We start from the raw sequence: 25662 nt of genomic DNA on the forward strand, positions 1-25662 counted from the left end.
ATAATGTGAGAAAACAGGGAAGTTCTGTTGTACAGCCTCAAGTCTTTGTGCTGAGAGGATCAATGTGTCGAATACCATCCCATGGGCTCATTGGAAGGTACAGTGGTACCTCGGGTTAAGAACTTAATTCGTTCCGGAGGTCCGTTCTTAACCTGAAACTGTTCTTAACCTGAGGTACCACTTTAGCTAATGGGGCCTCCTGCTGCCACCACGCCGCCGGAGCACGATTTCTTTTCTCATCCTAAAGCAAAGTTCTTAACCTGAAGCACCATTTCTGGGTTAACAGAGTCTGTAACCTGAAGCGTATGTAACCTGAAGTGTATGTAACCCGAGGTAGTACTGTAATAGGTTAAGAGCTCTTCTCTCTCTAGAGCCCTGTAATGAGCCACTGTTGCTGTGTCTTAAGTTTGGATCAAGAGAATGATATGAAAACGGGAGAAGGAAAGCTGCAGTTTTACATTCAGTTGTTTCTTCATCCAGAAATAGCAGCAGCAGCCGCATGCAGGCAAAAAAGAGGTCTCTCAGAAAATAATAGACTTGGAATATGTGGGTGTATTGTTAATCCCCTGTCCCTCGGAAGGTGGTGGACTCTCCTTCCTGGGAGGTCTTAAAGCAGAGTCTTGGGTGGCCACCTGCCATGGATGCTTTAGCCAAGATTCTGCCATTGCAGGGGGTTGGACTAGATGATCATTGGTAGTCCCAACGCTACAATTCTATGATTCTGTCTGAGAGCTGTTCCATACAACCCAAAGGCCTCCTGGGAGCTCAAGCCCATAAGCAGAGGCTGCCCTGCTCTCTCCAGCGCCAAGAGGTGTGTCACACCAGGAGTTGTGTTCTCTCAGCTCTCCTGGCCACGGAAGACTTGGGAGAGGCAACCTTGTTTTCCATATAAGCAGCCCACGTGACCCGACGATGCCAGGGCTACTTACCAGCTTTGCTATAATGAGTGCATCGTTCATGAGATCCAAGAGAGGGGTTTCCGTATGAACATTGTAGAAGGAGTAGGCTGCTTTGAGGCTTTTGTGAACAGGGTGGTGCATGACCGTCGAAGGTAATGTGTAGAAACTCAGAAAGTCGGTTAAAACACCATTTGAACTCTAGGAAAGGAAGGGGAAGAAAAAGACACTACTGAGAAATCAAAGGGAAAAGACACTATAGCACACTGGAGACGTAAGAAACTCAAGCTGGCTGGCAGAACTACAGGTCAAGAAAAACTACTGCAGCCAAGAGGTATTTGATGTGCTGAGAGTTTACAGCCAGCCAAATAAATACGGCCAGCAGCTCTGGCTTATTTTCGCCCTGTTAAACTTGTTTCAAAACAATCACACGCTGATCACGATCTATAATGCCATTACTTTAGGCCAGTATTTCCCTGAACTTGGGCTGCCAGCTGTTTTTTTGGACTACAATTCCCATCATCCCTGACCACTGGTCCTGTTAGCTAGGGATGATGGGAGTTGTAGTCCAGAAACAGCTGGAGACCCAAGTTTGCGAAACACTGCTTTAGGCCAAGGGTTGGCTAACCTGTGGCTTTCCAGATGTTGTTGGACTAAAACTCCTATCATCCTGACCACTGGCTATGCTGGCTTGGAACGATGGGATTTGGAGGGCCAAAGGTTCATGCAGCTGAATGAACAAAGATGCTGAATGTGCAGGCTGCCCCCTTTATTACATTTATGTCCCAGTGAGCTTCATGACTTGAGTAGGGATTTGAACCAGGGTCTCCCCAGTCAATGATCACGTTGGCTCTCACTTCCTTCTCTAGTGTCCAAGTGCACAGCCTGCCATTTAAAAAGGCAGAACAGCAGCCTGCATAGCACAGCCTATTAACAGCAAGGCTCAAGCCCAGCAGCGTCAATCCATGCTGAGTTGTATCATATATTGCAAAAGAGTGATCTCAATTGTATGAGCGTTGGTCAAACTGGCACCTCAACACACAAGAAGGAGGTATCCGCATGCTTGGGCGAACCCCAAGTTTTGCATACATATGAAAAACCCAAGCAGGCACCCCTGCAAACAGTCCAATGAGAAGTAAATATTGCTTAGTGGACATGTAACTCTGTAGAATGAAATACCTGGAATCCTCAACATGACCATTCTACACTGCATCATTTTGTTGCAGATCCCAGATACATTGTGCATATTTATCCTTATTTAAACAAAAGAAGAACAGCTCCCAATTCCAAGTGGTAGAAGTAATCGTGATTATTATCAGGCCAACGGAGGCCAATCTGAAATCACCCAAGTTTTAGTATAGGATTATCCAAGTTTTACTTCAAAGGAGAGAAAATGGATGATGGACTAGATTGGCTTTTGGTCTGATGCAGCTGGGCGTTTCTGACATTCTCGATGGAGGCAGGGGACGGACTCTCTCTTACCTCTACAACAAAGGTATCAATAATGTGATCCTGAGGGAGGAACCAGTGGGCCACTTCTTCTTCGTCCATAACAGGAGCGAGCTTAAACTGCTTCAAGTAATTGTTGATTAATTCTTGCACCGCTTTAATGTCTTTTCGTTCCATTGGTCTCAAACCTGAAGTTTTTGTGGCCTTGTTATAACGAAAGAGGTCAGAGATTAAAAAGAGAGAGAACTTACACATTAAGCAGAAAAACAATGCTAGGGCATTCAGTGAGGAAAAACTACTGTGCCTATCCTCTAGATTACTATGGCAGGCAGAAGACAGATCGGGAACTTCCAAGAGATCTCTAGGTGTTTTATGGTGGCTTGGCAAGAGAACAGCAACAACTAAAACACAGTCTCCCCCATTACGCTGCTGATAATGCTGGGGTGGGCAGACCAGAAGTGAATTTTTGTGTGAAGTTGCTTTGGAGCTGGGTTCTGGCACTGTTCCAAAATTCCTGGCTGAGCTTGCGTGTGGAGACACTCTGTTCCTTAGCTTATGTCCACCCAGCAGAGCTGCTATTTTGCATCTTGCTTTGGGTGCTGGATCTCAGGTTACCAGTAAAATCCAAAGCACATCCTTTAAACCTGAAGTTTGCCCACCCCTGCTGTCGAATGATGCTTTGCATAACTCCCAGCAAATTCATCACCTTCAAGGAGACACCAACCAGGCAGGAAAGTCATCCTTCATGAACTTCTGCATGCGTATGGATGTTTGGGCAGCAAAAAAAAAAATGACCCCGGTCTTCTGAGTACCAAGTGGGACTTCGTAGAAAACAAACAGTGGCTTCAAGAGTACTGTGTTCTAAGTCTCCTTATGGCCTCATCAGATTTTACAGAAAAACCCAGGGCTCTGTGTTGTCACAGCATATCTGCCATGTCTTCTCTAACGCTTAATGGGAGCATAATGAGTATGGAACAAAGTCTGCCTTTAAAACAGGGATGGGCAACCTCTGGCCTTGAAGATACTGCTAGTGTTATAGTATTTTAATATTTTTTTTTGGAAGCCGCCCAGAGTGGCTGGGGAAGCCCAGCCAGATGGGCGGGGTACAAATAATAATTATTATTAATAATATTACTAGACTTACAACTCCCATCATCCTTGAACACTGGCCAAAATGGCAGGACTGATGGGAACTGGAGTCCAACAAAACATCCAGGAGGTTCACAGGCCATAGTTATTTCCCCTTAATAAACCAGTAGATTGTGGGGTGTCTGTGCTAGATTGCGGGACCCCTCCCCCACAAAAAGCTCAACTTTGGTAGATCACTGCCAGTTTTTTTTTATAGTGGGAGTAGATCGCAGTCTCTTGAAAGTTGGACATGCCTGGTATATGCCATTAGTACATTCAACTCTACAACTCTCTGAAAGCCTCTTCCTAACCAGAGTTAACTATTTCCACATCTCTCCAACAGTCCTGCCTTCCCAAAATGAAAACCTGCCTTGTCAAGGACTGACAGAAGGCGACTTGGGGCCCCACTGTGAGAGTGAGGGTGCTGTGAACGGACACAATGCTTACATCAGGAAGTCTGTAAAGCTTCATCGTTCTCTGTAAAGTCATATTCCTACTCAAATGAGAAAATTTCACCTCTACCAATTTTCTGGGATTCAGGGATCGATGCCAATACCTAGAAATGTTAATATATACACATATTAATTTTATTTATTCAAAATATTACTACCCCTCTTGACTGTTACAAACAGGATACAGTGCATTTCTAAAAAATACAACGCCTAATATTATAAATAAAATTTATCTCACTTGACCTCAGTCCCTGAACTGCAACCCCTGCATTTCATTATAAGTAAAATTAAATTCTTAAACTAAATTCTCCAATTTAAGGCAAGTTATTGCTCCACTGCTTGGGACAGGACCTAGAAAAGAACCGAGCAGAATTTTTATATGCAGAAATCTCATGTCGGTCTTTGAAATGTGTTTCCATGCAAAGCATCCACCAAATTTAACACACTGACAGCTAATATCGTAAGCGTAATCTTCCAATCTACTGAATTAATTCGTTTGTTTAAGGTATGTGCCCCCCCAACTCCCTTGACACTGTGACTAGTCCAAGGTCAGCTGTGAACTTTATATATGGCCGAGTGGGGATTTGAACTGTGCTCTCCTAGGGGTCAGGGGTCAGCAAACTTTTTCAGCAGGGGGCTGGTCCACTGTCCCTCAGACCTTGGGGGACGATGACTATATATATATATATATATATATATATTTGGGGGGGGGGAATGAACGAATTCCTATGCCCCACAAATAACCCAGAGATGCATTTTAAATAAAAGGACACATTCTACTCATGTAAAAACACACTGATTCCTGGACCGTCCGCAGGCTGGATTTAGAAGGCGATTGGGCTGCATCCGGCCACTGGGCCTTAGTTTGCCTACCCATGTCCTAGACCAACACTCTAACCATTACACCATGCTGGCTGTGGGCAGGAAAATTTAGGAGGACAGTGCATTCTACTTCATCTTCCATTAACAGGAAATGACAGCTGAACACGCAGCCCACTAAATCTCCCTTTGCAGCCTCACACTGACACCATAAAGCGATTCACCTGCAAGCTGGTTTCTCTTAGCGGAAAGATGGAGAAAAAGAAATGGATGCAATAACATATACTGAGGCAACACTGACCGTTTTGAACACTGGGCATGAAAAGGTGCTTTCACTGGCTCAAAGTATTCTAAATCATATTCCCCCCCCCAATGCCGGTTCACTGTTCCAGCACCAATCCCCTCTTTTAGGGATGTTCCTAAGCCAAGGGCCTTTGCTTAATAATCCATACTGTGCGTGAGTTATGGGCTGCACATACAGCCTGAATGCTCCTGCTTTGCATGAGCAGGCAAACAAATCAGTAAGGAAATGGCTTAGTGTTACAGCCAAGTCTGGGATTGTGGTTGGTTCCTCCCTAACAAGCCAGGATCCCTAGTTAAGACTTAAATCAAGGCTTGTGGTTGGCTTACCAATCCTGGCTTATAGAGGGATAAACAAACCACAATCTCTGGGTTTGGACGCCACATAAAGCTATTCATTCCTCTTGCTGAATTATTTTTACCTGCTTGTGCACAGCGAGGGATTTATCATTAAACTGGAAACTTTCAAAACACAAGATGTGTTTTGAAAGCTGCATGTATAAACCCCATACCACCACCACCACCTGCAAGCTTTTGGAAAAGCAACCTTATCTCAGGAAAACCCTTTGCTTACCTGCAAGTTGCTACAGGTTTGGGAAGTACCACTCCTGCAGTGTAAACTGCCTGAAAAATCCCTTCCAAGTTTACTCTCCTGGTTATTTCGCGAATCAGGACCGGTGCTACTCGCTTAGATCTCAGTTTTTTATGGACACACAGAAAATTAATTTCTACCATTTTCTTTTCACTGGGAATAAAAAGTTATAAGCCACCACTTATTTTTTAAACAACAACAATCCAAATATTCTCTAATATTCTGCCTGTGGTGCAGAAATGTAATATAAACCTTTGCAAAGATAAATAAACGAGAGGTGATGCCTGCAAGGCTCACTTCCTCTTATGCTGCCAGCGTAATGCAGGGATTTGCAAGGAGGTGGGAGAGAGAAAGCGAGGCCATAAGGCTCACCTCCTGATTCTGGGCAAACCAAAAGAGCATCCCAAGTAGGCTGTTGCAGAATGTAAGGGAGTTGAGGCCTCTCTCTGTAATTCAAGCACTGATGTAATGTGCAAAAGATGCAGCTGCAGAACTAGGAATCACAAGCTCTTCTCACCATTAGAACTTCCCATGTAACCTTCTGCAAAATGCCCTTTTCACATGTTACATGGGAAGCATAATTCCCTTGCACTCCCAACTTCACTGCCTCTCTCCCGGACCCTGAGATCAACCTCTGAGGCCCTTCTTCACGTGCCTCCTCCACGAGAGGGTCTAGAGGGTGGCAACATGAGAAAGGGCCTTTTCTGCAGTGGCTCCCCATTTGTGGAATGCTCTCCCCCTAGGGAGCATCAGGTGTGGGGAGCCCAGTGCCCCACTGAGGATGCAAATTGCCCCCTCCCTGGTCATCCAATAGGTCACTTGATAAGTGGCTAAGAGGGCAATAACTTCCCTCCTCAGCGGATCTGCACAGATCTGCTGAGAACGAAGAAGCTGTGTGCTATGTGTGTGTACCTGTAAGTGTGTGTGTACAAGTGTGTGGGAGTGACAAACTCTAGCCTGTAGTACAATGGCTCTCACAGTAGCTGTTGGTCACACCTCACGGGGTGGCCAAGGGCGAACGCAGGACCTTTGGACCAAAGGAGTTGAGCCACCCCTCTTTTAAAACAACGAAGAATTCAAAGCTGGCTCCGTTCAGCAAAAGGAATGCTCAATTATTTCGAGAGAGAGAATATTCCAATGGTACGCTGGCTGTTTCTTATTGGAAGGAATGTGTTCTTTGCAGACCATGTACCGCCATATACTATTTAACACATTTTTAAAATCCTGCCTTCCTCCAGCTGTATAAACAAAACATGTTTTGGAAATAATTTGCCAGCAACCTCTCTCTGAAACCCTCTTCCCTGGGGAGGTGCACTTGGGACGATTCCCTTAAAAGGTTTTTTTTTGCACGGCTAGACAAGTTCTTCCCTTATTATACAGACCTTTGTACTGTAAACATCTGGGTTGCTGCTGCATACTGGGGCCTTCTGACTTTCAAAAACTTTTTCGAAGAGCTTCATATTGCTGGCTTAACGGTTTGTGTTTTTAAATGTAGGGCGTTTTGATTCAACCTTGCTTCTAAGCACTAGCCTGGTAGCTCTTGGTGATCCTGAATTCCACCCAGGTGGATATGTGGAACCCCATAGACCAGGGCCTTGATGGACATCTTGGTTTTTGTTCGGAACTATCACAAAATAGAGCAGTATCCCTTACTATTTTGAATAGTAAGAAGTTGCCGAGGTGGACAGACTTGTATCGAGGACATTCCCAATAAACGCCGAAGCTGGAATCTGTAAATGGGACTTCAGCTAGTGTAACTGAATACAGGATTTCGACCTAAGAAAACACTGAACATCTTTCCAACATGTCCCTATCTGTCATTGATGAAACTGATTTTTAAAAACATGCCTAGCCAAAACTGACATCAGGCATGGTCAGGACTTACCTCTCATAAATCCGTATGTGTGCAGGAATGGCGCTTATGAACCCTACCAATTTTCTATTGGATGATACTCTGACACCACAATGCCATTGCGGAAGCCAGCCTGGAGGCCGCAGAGCCCTGGAAAGAAGAAAACCACAGGTTATTATTGTTATTTACAAAGAACCTAACAGCTTTCTAGGCACTGTTCTGAGATATACATTTTTTTAAAAAATAAATAAATCCCTGCCTGCAGACTTGTTATGCAACAAGACATGACACAGAAGGAAAAAGAGTTGAGGAGGGACGAGGAAAACAAGTACAGTCAGGTACAAATTTTTTCAAAGTTTGCTACTTGGAAAAGCATGGAATTTTGTTACTCACCACAAGAGAAACTCTGGTGAATAGTCAAATCTAAACATATTATCATCATCTTCTACATAGTTTTCATTTAGCAGCATGTACAACTCCTTGAGCTGAAAAGGCATTAAGGGGAAAACATTAATCCCAATGCGCTAACTAGAACTCTGTACTGTACATCCAGTGGCTCAAAGTCCATAGTAGTGCTGCATTTACTTCCACAACCTGTGCAAAACTGCCCTGGTGCCCAAGTGCATCTGTGCACATAAAACATGCCCAGCGGCGAAATATATGGGCCTCCCCAGCTTGTGTTTTAAGGACTGCAAGTAGTTCTACTTACGACTTCAGCGTTGCTCAGGTCCAAAGTGTCCCATGTGAAACCTTGTGGCAAAGAATATGGCTCTAGGCGGATGTTGTCCTTATCAGGCTCAATTGCGCCGTGAGATGTAATAACTTCACCTAGTTCATAAAAGAAGAAGAAGCGGGGAAAGAGGGGAAAATTTGCATTGTGTGTAGCTTACAGGCATGCTTCTGAAAATCCCCACTTTTAAGGGAAAAGGGGAAGATTTACGGAACGAATATGAAGTGAGAATATTACACGTCATAGTAAAGTAAACTTCAGGTTGCATTCTCCCAGCCTGCCCTCAATTGCTCAAGTCAGTCCAATATACTGTATCTTGATTGGTTACATCAGCATAATCACACTGAGTACACAATTTCCCTGGATGTTACTGGTCAGCCTGTCACTTTTTGCCTCTTTTTGCTGAATGCTATAATGCATGTTTAATTGGTTTTTTTTTAGCTATTTCTATTTTAGCTGTAAGCCGCCTTGAGTGCCTGTCAGGGGAAAAGGCGGGATATAAAAATAATAATAAGCATGACCGCTCCTCAAGATCACTTCAAATGCATATTCAAACCCCAACAGCAGACTCATGGCTCCCAATCAATGGAGTAATAATTGTGTACGGAATGGTGGAGGCTGGGAATTCAACACCCACTGGTATGACTCCTGCCTGTGTGTCAGAGGAAAGGTTCCCTTTGCAAATTATATACTCTTTAAAAAAGCAGTTTTTCTTTAACTGGTTTTATACTTCTCATTTTACAGTCCTTACTCATCCCTTTTCTCCTTTGACGTTTCATCACAAATCCAATTAAGCATAAAAAAGACCGGACAGAGGAAAGTGTTAAAAAGCAGGGGTGGGACCACAAAGGTACAGTTTCCAGAGTGGTCTAACAATTGATCCTTCTTCCCAGGGAACTCTGGGAATTGTATTTCTGAGCTGGACCATAAAGAAGGCTGATTGGCGAAGAATTGATGCTTTTGAATTATGGTGCTGGAGGAGACTCTTGAGAGTCCCATGGACTGCAAAAAGATCAAACATCTCCATTCTTAAGGAAATCAGCCCTGAGTGCTCACTGGAAGGACAGATCCTGAAGCTGAGGCTCCAGTAGTTTGGCCACCTCATGAGAAGAGAAGACTCCCTGGAGAAGACCCTGATGTTTGGAAAGATGGAGGGCACAAGGAGAAGGGGACGACAGAGGATGAGATGGTTGGACAGTGTTCTCAAAGCTACAAACATGAGCCCGACCAAACTGCGGGAGGCAGTGGAAGACAGGAGTGCCTGGTGTGCTCTGGTCCATGGGGTCACGAAGAGTCGGACATGACTAAATGACTAAACAACAACAATAAAGGCCTCCCAACTGCTCTCAGTACCCTTAACGAACTCCCAGGATTCTTTGGGGGAAGTCACGACTGTTCAAAGTGGAATAATATTCCTTTAAATGTTTAGTGCAGAGGAGGCCTGTGTCAAAGGGCCCTAAGTAGGCAGATATACCGTAAGTTGTTGTTTTTTTAAGCCGTGACTATATCTGAGGAGCAGCACCTGATGTTAAAATCCATCTGCTGTTAAGCTTGCTCTTTCCCCTTCTGCCTCTCCTTTGTCAACTCCCCCAGGATCCCACTGCAAGCTCGCAGAAATGAGTCTGAGCTCTCTCCTTTCTGCTGCCCCCTTTGCTTAGATTGCTCTATTAAGTTCCATATACAGCGAAAGGATGATAGGGGTCGTAGAACTGCTAATGGATCGTAGGTATGTATCGCACTTTCTGACCAGCGTCCCCCAAAGTGGGGCAGAAGGGACAACGCAAACATGGCTGCCCTCCTCTCTCTCTGCTGGTTCATCAGGTGCCTTTTTGCCATCCTTCCCCAGAAGTTTCAACCTCCGATTAGACTGGGTTTTAATGCTTCTTTAACTTGCTTCTTTGCGTTGACCTTTAAAGCCCTCGGCCCAGTATACCTGAAGGAGCGTCTCCACCCCCATTGTTTTACCCAGTCACTGAGGTCCAGTGCCAAGGGCCTTCTGGTGGTTCCCTCACTGCGAGAAGCAAAGCTACAGGGAACTAGGCAGAGGGCCTTCTCGGTAGTGGCACTCACCCTGTGGAACGCCATCCCATCAAATGACAAAGAGATAAAACAACTACCTGACATTTAGAAGACATCTTCATGTTCAGGGAAGTTTTTAATGTGTGACATTTTCATGTATTTTTAATCTTTGTTGGAAGCCGCCCAGAGTGGCTGGGGAACCCCAGCCAGATGGGCAGGGTACAAATTATTATTATTATTATTTATTTCATTCTGGTTGTTGTTGCACTAGGATTTCACACGGTTGCTTTACAAGGCAGGCTGCAAATCGATATATTCAATCAGTCAATCAGAATACTTTCATTATCCCGGTCCCGGCTACAGACTTACTAAGCTTGGGTACAGGCTGTGTATCCCAAAACTGGTATTTACGTTTGCTCGCCTCGTCAATGTTCTTTGCTGGGCCCTGACATGCTGACAGGAGCTCCATGGCTCTCTGAATATCTTGCAGTTTCTGCATTGGAATGGCTGGATTCTGCAGGGAGAGAGAAAGAGAGAGAGAGAGAGATGCAGAGTCAATTAGGGTGCATCCAGATGGGAACATTGCATTAGTTTTCCTGATTAAAATGCTAGGACTTCTGTCCTGTGTTCTAAGGTCCCGATCTCACTGCACACTACCTGTTGTGCTATGGAACTGTGGCTTCCTGACCGACATATCATGCTGAATTTCACTCGCACCAGTAGGTGTGGTGTGACACAACCACAACTGCCATTGGGCAATGTCACTACCCCTCCACCCTTTACACACATGTGTGTGTTTCTCTTTGCCCGTGATAACAACAGGGAACAACAATATATGCCGGGACGGAGCTCCAAATTTCATCAATTCTCTCCTGTGATTTTCCAGGTTCAAGGGGGCTGCAAACGGATCCCCCACCCCACCCCTTGGAATCAAACAACAGGAAATGAGTAGTAAACACATGCTATGTTGCCGGAAATGGCTTTTAGGATTGTGTGAAAGCTCAAATATATTGCAGGAATTAACAGCTTTACTTTTATCACATGGTAACTTTTATTATATATGAATGAATTAATGCCATATATTGCACTTGCTCTCGTCTAGGTAATTTCTAACACTGCCTGCAGGTTCCCCATTCAGAAATGGCTGGCCTGTCTTGAAATTATTCTCCTCTTTCACTAATGTCTGGAACACTCTGGAGCAGAGATGGCCAGTGGGGGTGTCCTCCAGATGCGGTCAGACCTCAGCTCCTATCAGCCCCACAGTCATGGCCAATGGTCAGAGATGATGGGAGCTGTGGTCCAGCAACATCGGTGGGTGGGGGTACTCCATTGGCCACCCCTGCTCTAGAGATGCATTGGGTTCGATCCAGATTTATGATAAGACATTTCCTAGTATCACAGAAAGAGTGGGGGGGGGGGAGTGGTTTTGACCAATGTAATCTTCCCCCAGAAGCCCCATGGAAAGCTGCTCTGGAGGGTCAGATAATGCCCTGGAGCACCAGGCGAGGTGGGCTTGGGGGATGTTTGGTTGGCTGCTGTGACAGGTAAAGGATAAATGTAAAGATAAAGGACCCCTGGATGGTTAAGTCCAGTCAAAGGCGACTATGGGGTTGTGGCACTCATCTTGCTTTCAGGCTGAGGGAGCTGGTGTTTGTCCACAGACAGCTTTCTGGGTCATGTGGCCAGCAGGACTAAACTGCTTCTGGTGCCACGGAACAACATGATGGAAACCAAAGCGCATGGAAACGCTGTTTACCTTCCCACTGCAGCGGTACCTCTTTATATACTTGCACTGGTGTGCTTTCGAACTACTAGGTTGGCAGGAGCTGGGATAGTTCAGTTTCTGCTTTCTTTTAAACAAACTTGCCAAGCCTTTCTATTTTTGAAATTTTCAGCTCTTTTTCTTTGCATCTACATTTGCCCTAAAGAGATGTTTGCAATACAAATATTGCAGCACTGGGTTTACAATACAAAAACTGGGCGCAGGAGCATTTTATCACCTCCCAAACTTCTGCTTTCCAGCCGCTGACCAAAGCAAATAAAGGTCAAATGGAAAGACAAAGTAAATGTAAAAACAGATGTCAAAAACTCTCTTCAGTTTGGGCTTATTAAATTTATGACTTCTCATGACAAAAAAAAGACCTAAAGTGATTTACAACCAGGATAAAAATACACAAGCATATTAATACTGTAATATAAACTGATTTATGAGAAGTAGTGATGGCTACCACCTTGAATGGCTTTAAACGAGGAATAATAATAAAAAAAGGTAATGGTTATGGTAAAGGAGCCCTGGACGGTTAAGTCCAGTCAAAGGTGACTATGGGGTTGTGGCGCTCATCTCGCTTTCAGGCAGAGGGAGCCGGTGTTTGTCAGTAGACAGCTTTCCGGGTCATGTGGCCAGCAGGACTAAACCGCTTCTGGTGCAACAGAACACCGTGATGGAAACCAGAGCACTCGGAAACGCCATTTACCTTCCCACTGCCGCAGCAGTATCTGTTTATCTACTTGCACTGGTATGCTTTCGAACTGCTAGGTTGGCAGGAGCTGGGACAGGGCAACAGGAGCTCACTCCGTTGTGGGGATTTGAACCGCTGACCTTCCAATCGGCAAGCCTAAGAGGTTCAGCGGTTTAGACCACAGCATTACCTGCGCCCCAATAATAATAATATGCCGCCCATATCTTATTTCTCAATACCATATTATTTAAAAAGAGCCATTTGAAACCAAACACCATTATGCAAAAGGCATCAAACGAAGACAGCAATCTAAAACTGGCAGCTAAACATAGTATAAAAAGCAAATACGAACAACCCAACAAATCCAATGTTTTTTTTTAAAATGTCAACATTCAAATGTCACTATAAGCCAGGGTTGCTGGGCTCATTGTGGTTCACTGTGAATAAGTAATCTTTTGGTGCATAATTTTATAGAAATATATGGCACGACCACACCTGGAATGCTGTGTACAGTCCCCTCCCTCACTTCAAGGAGGACATTGCAGAGCCACAACTGGCCAACTCAAGGGCTATGGTTTCAACTCACTCATACAATGATGCTGAAGCACTCGCGGTGGACCACCAGCTCATGAGCCACCAACTAGGATGGCTCACTGAACTTAGTCCACTAGCACTTGGTCTTCCATCTCATACCTCCCAGGTGAAGCCCCAAAGCAGGTGAGTTGGGACTTGGTACCCACTTACAACATACCTTAAAATGTAGTGCTGCCTCTAAAAATCTGATTCCTCCCCCCAACCCTGAACTAGCAAACTTATTCTGTTCTGCAGGCTTTAAACCAGGCATGGCCAAACTTGGCCCTCCAGATGTTCTGAGACTACAATTTCCAACATCCATGACCACTGGTCCTGTTAGCCAGGGATGATGGGAGTTGTAGTCCCAAAACACCTGGAGGGCAGAGTTTGGCCATGCCTGATTGAAACCATATGGAACAGAAACTGTTGCACTTGTCTGCTTGTACATGACCTACCACACTACGGAGCTAGTTAAAAGTTAAATTGTAATCATATGAGAAGCCCTCAAAATGATGCCCGGGAAAAGAGAGACTTCCAGGTTTCAGGAAACCTCTGTGATGAAAATTGTAACGTGAAACAGTCCAATAACGATGGCCTTTTATTTGTCAACTACTGGAATAATAAGGGAAAAGACAAGATAAGTCACTTTTCTTTTCTTTTTTTTAAACGCTTTAAATAGTGATTCCCACACTTTTTCAATTCACAGAGTACCTGGACTTCGAGGTGCTCTCAGCAGGAAACCTTCTGCTCTGAGATGTTGGCTGTCATCTTTGCCATCAATACAGGTGTTTAGCCTGAATGAACTAGAACAACAACTCCTACGGATGGAATTAGCTGAAACCTGGTCAGATGGATGGTTTTTATGTAAGAGACTGCAAGACAATTAAAAAAATAAAATCCTAGCCACTAACTTAACTCTCCCCCCCCCCCCATTTGGGAAAAGTCTACCGTTACTCCATTTCCCAGTTAACAATTGTGCTACCACATTCTGTAGCAGCTTGCAGATTTCTTAGCTGTTTTCAAAGGCGGCCCCACAGACAATGCATTGTAGCACAGGTAACTGAAGTCAGGCGATCGTCCCCATCTAGGTATTTTAACCACAGAAACGTTAAGTTTGGGAACCACTGCTTTAAATGAACTTGTTTCTTAAACTATTGCCCCGACTGACTTGCGAATACACTTTATGGGTAACAGATTAACTCAAACATCCTCTCTGCCAGCCTTGTTTGTTTTCTCTGCTGTTTTCCAATATCATATAATAGGTTGAAACTTTGTTAATCTATCTTAAAATACAATTTAGGAAAGAAATAGGGGTGTAAGCACAGGCCCATTTCCTTCACCTGCCTGAGAAAGGGAACTGCACCAGGTGAGGTAGAGGTTTCAGATGCTGTGTTATCGTTTTAACAATACAAGAGATCAAACCCACATTTGAATAACCACCGACAAATCCCTCTACGCCAAGGACCAGTTATTCAGCCACCTCTTTTGCCAAGTGGTTTCTATACACACAGCAGCTGGAAAATATCCTGCAGCACTCATGAGAATCAACGCCACCCGAAAGTGATCTGGGGGCATGCTGGATCAGACATCACTTCATCTGCATGACGGCAATCTTCGGAAAGGAAGTTGTATGTAAACAGCAGAATCTGACCCAAATCTTAAGCAGACTAGCCACTGAAAGTTTATTTTGATTAGGTGCATCTAAGCATCAGAAGTAGGGCACTATGCTAGCTGTGTGGCAGGTGGGTCACAGTTGCTTACTGGGAGGTGGGAAGGTGCAAGGGAGCAGGGCTGGGGGGTGTGTGGTCAGTGCAGTGCAAATGCACTGGCAAGAGCACCATATTGGCCCTGCTGGTGCATTTGCAACATGCTGAGCTCTCTGCCTTTTCCCGCTCCCTGTAAGCAAATGCAACCCACATGCCAGTAGCTCTGCCCCACCTAGATCTGCCAAACATGGGACAGAAAGCCATGAATTTGAAATCCATACTGCATGACCAATCCTCAGCACATAAGCATAGCACAGAGGTTTTCAACCTTCTCGAGTCCATGGCTCTCTTGACCAAATACAGTGGTACCTTGGGCTAAGTACTTAATTTGTTCCGGAGGTCCGTTCTTAACCTGAAACTGTTCTTAACCTGAAGCACCACTTTAGCTAATGGGGCCTCCTGTTGCCGGAGCACGATTTCTGTTCTCATCCTGAAGCAAAAGTTTTTAACCCGAGGTACTATTTCTGGGTTAGCGGAGTCTGAAACCTGAAGCGTATGTAACCCGAGGTACCACTGTACATTCTTTCTGTGGCACCCCTGTGGGCAGTGGCGTAGCATGGGGTGTGCAGGGGGGGCCGGCCACACCAGGCGCAACATCTGGGGGTTAGGGTTGGGGGGCGCAAATCCACAGGTTAGGGGGTGCAAATTACTTGCCTTGCCCCGGGTGCTGACAACCCACGCTACGCCACTGCCTGTGGGGCTCAGGTGCCCAGTTATGTCACCCTTTGCCTGCAGAACTGGCAACCTCTCACGCTTTTTTCAAACACCCTCCCTTGTGGAGCGTTCCCTTAGCCCCCTCTCCTTGGGAGTCCTCTGGGCAGCTGCTGCTCCCACTCCTGGTCTCTGGGCTTCCCACCATTTGTCCCAAAGATAGGTGCCATTTGCCTGCAGAGCTGATAGCCAGGGCTGCTGCAACAAACAGCTGTGCAAGCCTTTGGGAGGCAGAGATGTGAGCGGGCATCAGAGGAAGGAGGGAAAGAAAGAGGGACAGAGACCAGTGTTGTCCACAGCACCCCTGACCATCATTCAAGGCACCCCAGGGCGCCACGGCACACTGGTTGAAAACCACTGCCATAGCATATCAAATATACCCAATCAGCCATGGCATCCACAGGAGGATTTTGATGAGGCCTGTGTTCTGTCAGATTTGCCCGAGATACCAACCTGAGGTAGCACTTGTCTGAGGGGAAAACCAACCACAGAGGAAATGCACACGGAAGTGATGTACTGGCAATCGGAAAGCATTTACTTGGAGAAGAGGCTTTTGAGATTCAGGTGGAACTTACTTCCAAGGAAATCGGTTTAGAATCGCTGCCCTCAGAATAAAGTTGAGGCAACAGAAGGCAGCAACAGTAAACAGTTTCAGTCTGAAGCCTCAGAACTTATGACAAGCTGCAATCGTTTGTAAATGGAATAAAAATAACCTCAACCTGACGCTACGGAGAACACAATGGGTCACAGGCAGGCTTGAGTTTTGCTGACATACAAAGTAGTACTTGGTCTTTGTGATTTAGCAGAAAAACCTACAGGCCCTTTCTGTGTGGGTAGGTATGCAATTATATTTCTACAGCACTGCGGGAAGAGGTTTAACAACCTAGCAGTTGTTATGCTCAAGGCAATCTGGTGGGGTGCGCCGAGCGAGACAGAGAGTTGCTCAAAGAAATGGGTTCACGGAGGTTCTAAGAAATGGGTTCACAGAGGTTCTCGTATTTGAACTCTCTGTCACTCTGTCCTGTGGTATTCACTAGAAAACGCTATGACTAAGTGGTGTTATAAAGCACCTACCGTCTCATGCCCAGTGTTGCCAGGAATTCTAAGAAATCAAAATATCAGTGTTTTCGTAATCCCTGGTCAAAATCCAAGAAAGCTTTGAAAGGTTCAGCCCACCATCGGTGATTCTGCATGGCATCCAATTACATCCAAACATAAGACAAAAGGCTGCACCTTGGACCCACCGTGCAAAAATTTGGCTGTGATACCTTCACAGTTATTCAAATGCAAAGCAAGCAAATAACTTTCCAAAATACGCAGCGAGAGATACATGCAGAGAAGCAGCAGAACAAACACCAGGCAAAACCAGAAAGCAGGTAATTCAAAGTAATTTGTGCTGTAACTACACAAAACAACAACTGAATAAAATGCAGATTTGTGTCAAAGGCCTCCAACTATAATGGACGTTATAATCTTATATCCACTTTCCTTAGGAGTAAGACGCTTTGAACTCATTGAGCCTTACTTCTGAGTAAACGCATACAGGATTGTACTGTTAGATGCTTTAAAAAAAGGGGGGATCAAACCAGTGATTCTGAATGGTATCCAATTATATCCAAACATAAGACAAAAGACTGTACTTTGGACCCATCGTGCAAAAATTTGGCTGTGATACCTTAACAGTTATTCAAATGCAAAGCAAGCAAATAACTTCCCAAAATTTGGAAAACTACTTAAAATACATTTTGGAGATAGACTCGTAATTACAGTACATCAAAATAAGACAACAAATTTAAATGAAGATTTCTTACATTTGGCACACACGAACCTTTCCGGGGGAGGAGTTCTACAAAATGGTTGGTAACAAAGGTAATGAATTTTAGGAGCCAAAAAGAGACGAGGGAAAGGTTCTAATTTTGGATTAACAGGATAGTAGAACCTGACACTTAGACCTCGAAAAGTCTATTAAAGTAGCTTTTTTTCTGTCGGACAGTTGCGTTTACCTGCAATTGTGACAAGCAGCCCATTCAGGGCACCCTTCACCTAGCACTGCCTATTACGATTCTCACACTATGCTACCAAAGTTAAAATGAAGCCCAGGCTCTCACTTTTGAAGGTTGCTGAATTTTAATCTCCTGGGAGTCAGATGCAGAGTCTGATTTGGTACCTCCGGAATTTGGCTTTTCCTTTTTTCGCTTCTGTTTCTTTTTCTTCTTTTTCGCTCCCAAGTCTCCTCCAGGACTTCTGTAAAGAAATTGAGAGTTGGAAAAAGATGACCCGGTGTTGTTTTTAAAACGCATGCACCCCTCCAAAAATGTACCAAAAAGTAACTCAGGGTGGTTCTTTTTGTCATATTCAAAAATATTCCCCAATTCTGCTACAGAAGGAAAAATAAAATTAAACCTTGGAAGAGAGGCGCATTCATGCAGTCTCTGTATTTAAAAGTGGAGCTAAATTACATCATCTCCCTCCCCAAAACAATTCCATCTCCCCCCCCATGCAACCCCCACATGGAAGCCCCTTCTTTGTAGTGAATCATAATAGAAGGAGGTTCTTTGGGAAGAAAAAAATGTAAGACTCGGCTATTTGAATTGCACTGCATAGACTCCCAGCATCCAGCAGAACAGATCATATTTGAAAAATGATGATACCTGTATCCCTCACATGATATCATTATTTTCTGTATCAAGTTTATGTAGCCTCGTCTGCTCTGCACAGAACTATTTTTACCACACCTCCACAGAATCACAAAACTGCTTTGTGGTCATCAGCGTATAACCTAATTTTAAAATGTTAACCTAGGGGGAAATGTCTTCATTTAAATGTTTGCGTCACACCATGGAATGAAAGAGATACTGCAGTCGTCCCCTCCCTTGAAGCTTGAGATCAAAAGGGATTGTGTGCTCAGTACCACAAAAGCAGGTGATTCTAAATACAGAAAGGAATTTGACATGATCACATCTTTTAAGCAGCATTATTCGCTTGCAAACCTTTCTCTGCACATTGGTGCATGCAAAAAATGGCACCGGAAACTGAAAAAGGAAATTTCCTGGTAGTTAACAGCAAAAGGCTTTCTGTGTTCTTCATTTCTGGAAGATACCTGTTACTGTTATGCTTTGTAATTACTCACACACAGAGCAAATCTATTTTGGTTTTCTACCAGTTTAACTGCTATGGCTTCACCCCTCACAACAAATTCTGGGAAGTGGAGGGTAGGTTTCTTTGTTTTGTTTTGTGCAGTGGGTGGTGATGAAAATTTCCACTGGTGCTCCCTAACCCTAAACACAGAACTACGGTTAGGGTTCCTGCAGAATTAGAGGCCTCCTATTTCATTTTGAGGGACACGGGTGGCGCTGTGGGTTAAATCACAGATCCTAAGTCTTGCCGATCAGAATGTTGGTGGTTCAAATCCCCGCGACGGGGTGAGCTCCCGTTGCTCGGTCCCTGCTCCTGCCAACCTAGCAGTTCAAAAGCACATCAAAGTGCTAGTAGATAAATAGGTCCCGCTCCTGCGGGAAGGTAATCAGCATTTCTGTGCAGTGCTCTGGTTTGCCAGAAGCGGCTTAATCATGCTGGCCACATGACCCGGAAGCTGTACGCCGGCTCCCTTGGCCAATAAAGCGAGATGAGTGCCGCAACCCCAGAGTCGGTCACGACTGGACATAATGGTCAGGGGTCCCTTTACCTTTACCTATTTCATTTTGAAAGTAAGACCATTTTATCTGAAATTTCCATTAGCTAGGTAGGCCTACTATCTGGTTCCTTGAAGAATTTATGATGGAGCCTAGGAACCTAACCCTGCCCCGCAATCCTCTATCACAGTGTTGCCTTCCAAATGTTGTCAGACTATAACCACCATCTCTAAGTCATGTCTTCTCTATAACATCCTCTGCTGTGAATTGGTTTCCTTTGAAACATATTGACTCTTCATATAGCCAGGGTGGTGCCCTTGAGATGTTGGTGGTCAGAGATGGAGCGAGTCTGGAGTCCAACGACATCTGGAGGCCACAGGTTCCCATTCTGATTTTATGGTCCCCCCTTTAAAACCAGAATGGAGAGCCTGTGATGTTGTTGAGCTCAAACTCCCACCATCCTAGACCACTGCTGTGCTGACTGGCGCTGATGGGACTTGCATTTCTACGGTATCTGGAGGGCACCAAATCTACCCTTACAAAACCCTCAGCAGCAACTCAAAATATTCATACAATGAGCTAGTTCTTGCATCCAGTGTCAGATATATAAATGGCTCCTTAAACCAAGGTTGCAGTCACCAAAACGGAATGTCTGGTTGCCATTTTGGGGCCAGGCGGCTCTAAAGTCTTATATTCCAAATGATGGACTGGCTGTGATTGATTCTCAGTTAAACATCTGGCTAGTTCAGATGACAATCTTAAGTTAGAGTAAGAAGTTTGAGAACTTAAAGCAGAAAAGGCACTTTATCCGGGGATAAAGGTAAAGTAAAGGTAAAGGGATCCCTGACCATTAGGTACAGTCGTGACCGACTCTGGGGTTGCAGCACTCATCTCGCTTTATTGGCCAAGGGAGCCGGCGTACAGCTTCCGGGTCATGTGGCCAGCAGGACTAAGCCGCTTCTGGCGAACCAGAGCACTGCACAGAAATGCTGATTACCTTCCCGCCAGAGCGGTACCTATTTATCTGCTTGCACTTTGATGTGCTTTCGAACTGCTAGGTTGGCAGGAGCAGGGACCAAACAATGGGAGCTCACCCCATTGCGGGGATTCTCATCAGCAAGTCCTCTGGTTTAACCCACAGCGCCACCCGTGTCCCTTTATCCAGGGATAGTCCACATATATATTGGCCTATTCCTACAGGATGTGGTATTTGTGTGTGAGAGCAGTCCAGATCCAATGATCCCCTGGCATGTACCTCCAGATGGTGGAGATGTCAGGTGCCATCCTGGCACCCAGGCACCTTCTCAGGTGCAAAATATGCCTGGCTAATTTTGAATACTGCATATTGCTAAACATGGTTTAATGCTACATGCATAAGCAAAGCTCATGGTCCCTTCTGCTTTGCCTGCTTGTTCACTCAGCACTAAATCACGGTTAGCATTAAATATGAACCAGCCCAATAATTTGTTCCTTTTCATGACATACAAGGTATACATTTTTCTGCATTTTGAGGAACGAGAGGCAATCAATTCCATTGTGCTTTTATTTACTGTATCCCATCGCTCATTAGTAATTGCTGATGTATTCCTGTCATTTGCTTATTTTCTGAGGATGCATCGCTATGCTCAACAAATTTCAACAAGTGAATGGTATGATTCACTGCCCCGTAACACTAGGCAATTGATGGAACAAGGCACCTTGCTATATGCATACTGTAGAAGTGACAGAATCAACACCAGGATCCAAAGGAGCTGCAACATCAATTCCATGTGCCCATATAGTGGCTCTGGACTCCTACTGTAGCAAGTTGTTATCAAGCCCAGTGATTATGAACCTGCCTAATTCTCATCCTTGGGCACAGGTGTGTATACGAGCTGGACCTAGAGCTGGACCCATAGCACAACTTTTGCCAACCTGGTGCCGCAGCTGATGAGTTGCAGTACAAAACATCTGGACAGCATCAGGCTGGCAATGGCTGACCTAACAGCATGCAATTGTGTTGCACTTTAAGCAGGTCTGGGTTGGAGACTGCCCCAAACCCCATGTAACCCACCCTGAGTATATAAATGCAATTAAAAAAAACACCACCTGAATCAGATTTGTTTTTAAATATTTGTGCAGTTGCCATAAGTGACAAGGAATTGCACAAGAAGTTGTAAGGAGGCTGGTAGAGGAAAGATGGTACACTGTGTCTCTCCTCTGTGTCCAGCACAAAAACAAAGTGAACTGGGTTTTTTTGGGGGGGTGGGCAGGTTAGTAGCTTTTAACAACTTATTTACAAGGCAGACAAAGTGTTCATAACTACTTCTGCTTGCAGCCTACTTGCAGATTCATTTCAGCAGTGAAATTTTCACTCCAACCAATACATTTTTGCACTTCTGTTTGCAGAGAGGAAAATAGGGGTTGAAAACCTGATTTGTCTTCATGACAAAAAGAAAGCAGCAGCTATGCCATAGTCCCTTGCGTTAAATTAGGATGAGTGAACAAGGCTGTCTTAAAAAACTGTATCTGAAGAAGTGTGCATGCACACAAAAGCTCATACCAATAACAAACTTAGTTGGTCTCCAAGGTGCTACTGAAAGGAATTTTTTATTTTATTTTTTAAAATAAGAATGAAAAGAGAGGGGGGCGTATTTTAACCCATCCTAATTCTGATCAGGGGTACAGACATGAGTCTGGCCCTCAGAACTTTGCACACCGATTATTTCAAACACCCCAGGGGAGAAACTGCCAGCAGCAATTTAATTACAAACTAATGCTGATTTTTTAAAAAGCAGACCTATAGAGAGGCAGGGACATAGCCAGAGGCAACTCCAATAGTTACGGTAGAATCAGCCTTCCTAGATGAGCTTTATAAATAAATTAAAAAGCAAGAATTTTCACAAGCCCTTACATACATACACATTCCTTTTTTAAAGGAAGATGGGACTTTATTCTCTGAGGGAATGTTCCCTCCAATTATTAGGTAAAGCAACCTAACTTGGCTTCTATAAATTATTTTTCACCTAGCGTAACTGATCTGCAGCTTTGTTGATGTGAAAATTTGCCTATTTTTGCTGTCTTCCATCTGTCAAGGGCCTATGTGTATTGCCTAAGGATGGAGACTAATCTAGGTAACAGCTGGATTTTGTATTTTCAGAACTGGGACATTAACTATTGTATGTTTCTTCCCAATACAACTTGAAACCTGTAAGGCACCAAACAAGAGCCTCTTCTGAATGTCTGCTACCTCCTCCCACATTCCATCTTAAGACTGTGACTAAATGCAGATTCTACCCACAGCTCCTGCATCGGCCAACTCCCCCCCACAATCGTATACCATCTCGCCTGGTGAACACGAAAGCTCGCACACCATTTTGTAATGTTTCGGTCGACCTAACAAAGACATTGTCCTAATATGGATTTTGAGATACTGTCATTAGTTATTTGGAGCACACCTATGGTCCAAAAGAAGCATAGTTCAAATGTCCGTATGTTTCCGCGGGTTGTTGACTGATCACCTGGAAGCAATTTTTCCTTACCACCAACAACCAGGCTAGTGGCTATTTACAAGCCTCCTCAGGTCTAGACTGCCTGGCCTCTCTTACTACTGGCATTGGGCTCCTTCATCTGAATTACACCCATAGAAACCTCAGGTCAATAAGCTGTGCTGCCATCTACATACAGGGAGAACAGCCTTATGGGAAACATTAAGCCAAATACTTTGATTACAAGAAGAAGCCTTTGAGTGGGGCCTTTTTAGAGTGCCATACGTGGGTGGCGCTGTGGGCTAAACCACGGAGCCTAGGACTTGCCGATCAGAAGGTCGGCGGTTTGAATCCCCGTGACGGGGTGAGCTCCCGTTGCTCGGTCCTTGCTCCTGCCAACCTAGCACTTCGAAAGCATGCCAAAAAGTGCAAGTAGATAAATAGGTACCGCTCTGGCGAGAAGGTAAACGGCGTTTCCATGCGCTGCTCTGGTTTGCCAGAAGCGGCTTAGTCATGCTGGCCACATGACCTGGAAGCTGTACACCGGCTCCCTCGGCCAATAAAGCGAGATGAGTGTTGCAACCCCAGAGTTGGCCACGACTGGACCTAATGGTCAGGGGTCCCTTTACCTTTACCATTACCTCAGTATTACAGCACACATTTCACATCTAGAAGTTACTGGATTCAGTCCTCTACATCTTGATTTAAAAGTACTGTTCCCTGTGGCAGCAGTCAATATTCAGCGAAGTGGATTTATGGCCTGACTCTGTCTGTATACGGCAGCTTCATGTAGATGTCAGGCACTGTGGTGCAACCTCAGGATCCCAAGCCCATCCAGTTCCTTATTTGGATGGACTTCCGCTGACCCAGGGGTCTTGTGCATTTCAGCTGATTTAGCACAAAGGAGGGGCATTCAGTTTAAGCAATTGCATTTCAAGAAAATTGCGAAGCAAAGCAGAGAAGATTCCATGAACAGAAAAGCTGGGGAAAACTTTGAAGAGATGTTTGGCCCATGGGCCTTAGGTTGCCTACCCCTGCTCTAATTAGTTCTTGTTATCTCAGCAGCATAGTGCAAATTGAATGATACAGCTGGAGTCTATGGAGAGCTGAAATTACCCTTTCAAGAGGATACACACAGCATACTTGTAAAATGTTTGCAAAGACAGGGTTACCTAGCAGGTCCCAGGCTTTCAAGACACCAGTGAGCTTCAGAAATCCTTTAACCAAAATGAATAAGGAGCCTAGGGGAATCATCATCCATTACAGTTTTATTTATTTAACTAAATTTACAACAGTTCTATCTAATCTCCAAAGCTGTTTAAAGAATAAAAACAAAACAGGCATTACTGATGCCAAGAGGCAATCTTAAAACAGAACCAAAACCAAACAAGCAAGATTAAAAAAGGAAGCCAAATAGCCAGAGAATCCATCAATTCTCAAATCTGCCTCTCCACAGAAGCCAGGTGTGCCATGCTTCTGAAGTCCAGCTGGTCAGTCCAGCTACCTTTTGACCTGGCAACGTCCAATGTCATGATGTCCAGTGACTCGCATGGGGTTGTGGCTTGACCAAAATGGGTCTGCCATGCCAAATGGGGAGGAGTAGAAGCCTTAATGAGACCCAGAAGCCAGAGGTTTCCTCGCTGTCCTAGGATATCACTTCCAATTAACAGAGGTCTTGCTACCAAAGTGCTTGTGGAGCAAAAATATTCCTCCATTGCCAGATGTTATGGGGCCAAATGCACCTCCTTGAAGCAAAGCATTCCACAGTTTGGGGGCAGATACTGAAAAGGCCCTGCTCCAAGTAGATGCTGATATTAACATCCACAGAAGATGGTATTATCTGAAGCAGGACTTTGCTGACAGATCTTAAAGTGGATGGAGAGAGAGTTGTGTGGGAAAATACACCCAGGACATTTTAGCAATAAATGTGAGAATGACAAACATACTTGTAATCGGGGTGTACTAGATCTGCAGGTCACCAAGTGTCTACTCAGTGGGCAAACCCCAAGTTTGTCTTGTATAATCTATGCATTGGCCAGAAGGATGCAGAAGGCACCTAAGATGATTCGATACACCTCTAAGCATCATCTAACACTTTTGCTTCTGCCACAACTTAACTTCTTCTTTCAACAGCAAAGCACATTTATTCCCTTGGCAAACATTTTACGTCTGCTGAGCAACAAGACAATCTTGTTTTCCAGCCCTTCAGCTTTATAGTTGCCTTTAATTTTAGACAATTTATCTGAGTTAGGAAAATCTGAATGCCTCTCTTTCAAACACTAGAAGCTTTTTTTAAAAAATAAAAAGAAACCAACATATCTGAGGAAAAAGAAGGGGAAAGTGTAAGAAGTGACTTCCCTTAAAGCCCATGAATCATACTTCTCATTTGCGAGATACAGGGTTAAATAGTTTTGGGTTGCAAAAGGGCTTTCCCCTGATGAAGTCAAACTGAAATGAGGTGTTTCCCATTATATACTGGACACAACCTGGGTCCAGTGGGTGGGCACATGCTGCCAAGTTCAGTCCCCGCCTTCTCCAAACACAGCTGAAAAAGACTCCTGTGTAAAACCCTAGAGCAGAGGTGGGGGACCTTTTTCAGTGGGCAAGTTTCTGCACATTCACACAGTCCTCTCTATTCATCCAAACAGCAGGAAACATTAGCAAGGACACATTATTATTATTATCTGAAGACACCTCCTGAGCGGTTCACAACAGAAAAATGCAAAATAAGAATACAACATATCAGCCAGGCAAAAAAAAAAGCCACAATCAAGGACAGCACATATCAGGACTGGTGAGGGGTGTGGCCAGAGAGGC

The 25662-nt window shown here is 44.6% G+C and overlaps 1 protein-coding gene across 4 annotated transcripts in view; it reads right to left on the reverse strand.

The window, feature by feature from the left end:
- The window catches only part of NMT2 (N-myristoyltransferase 2), a 32716-nt gene that overhangs the window by 4098 nt on the left and 2956 nt on the right, over positions 1–25662 (reverse strand). Inside the window, exons 2-10 of one of the 4 annotated variants that reach the window (XM_081883525.1) lie at positions 17914–17990; positions 10649–10751; positions 8198–8316; positions 7882–7973; positions 7522–7638; positions 5619–5789; positions 3921–4029; positions 2379–2549; positions 930–1097 (exon numbers count right to left, since the gene is read on the reverse strand). In XM_081883525.1, the coding sequence (XP_081739651.1) occupies positions 930–1097; positions 2379–2549; positions 3921–4029; positions 5619–5789; positions 7522–7638; positions 7882–7973; positions 8198–8316; positions 10649–10751; positions 17914–17990 (1127 nt within the window). Of the gene's footprint in view, positions 1–929; positions 1098–2378; positions 2550–3920; positions 4030–5618; positions 5790–7521; positions 7639–7881; positions 7974–8197; positions 8317–10606; positions 10752–17854; positions 17991–25662 lie in introns of all 4 variants that reach the window. The other 3 variants (XM_081883524.1, XM_081883523.1, XM_081883522.1) reach the window with 3 other exon arrangements.

Source organism: Podarcis melisellensis (assembly GCF_964234715.1).
Source record: "Podarcis melisellensis genome assembly, chromosome: 12".
In the NCBI taxonomy this organism is placed as follows: Eukaryota; Metazoa; Chordata; class Lepidosauria; order Squamata; family Lacertidae; genus Podarcis; species Podarcis melisellensis.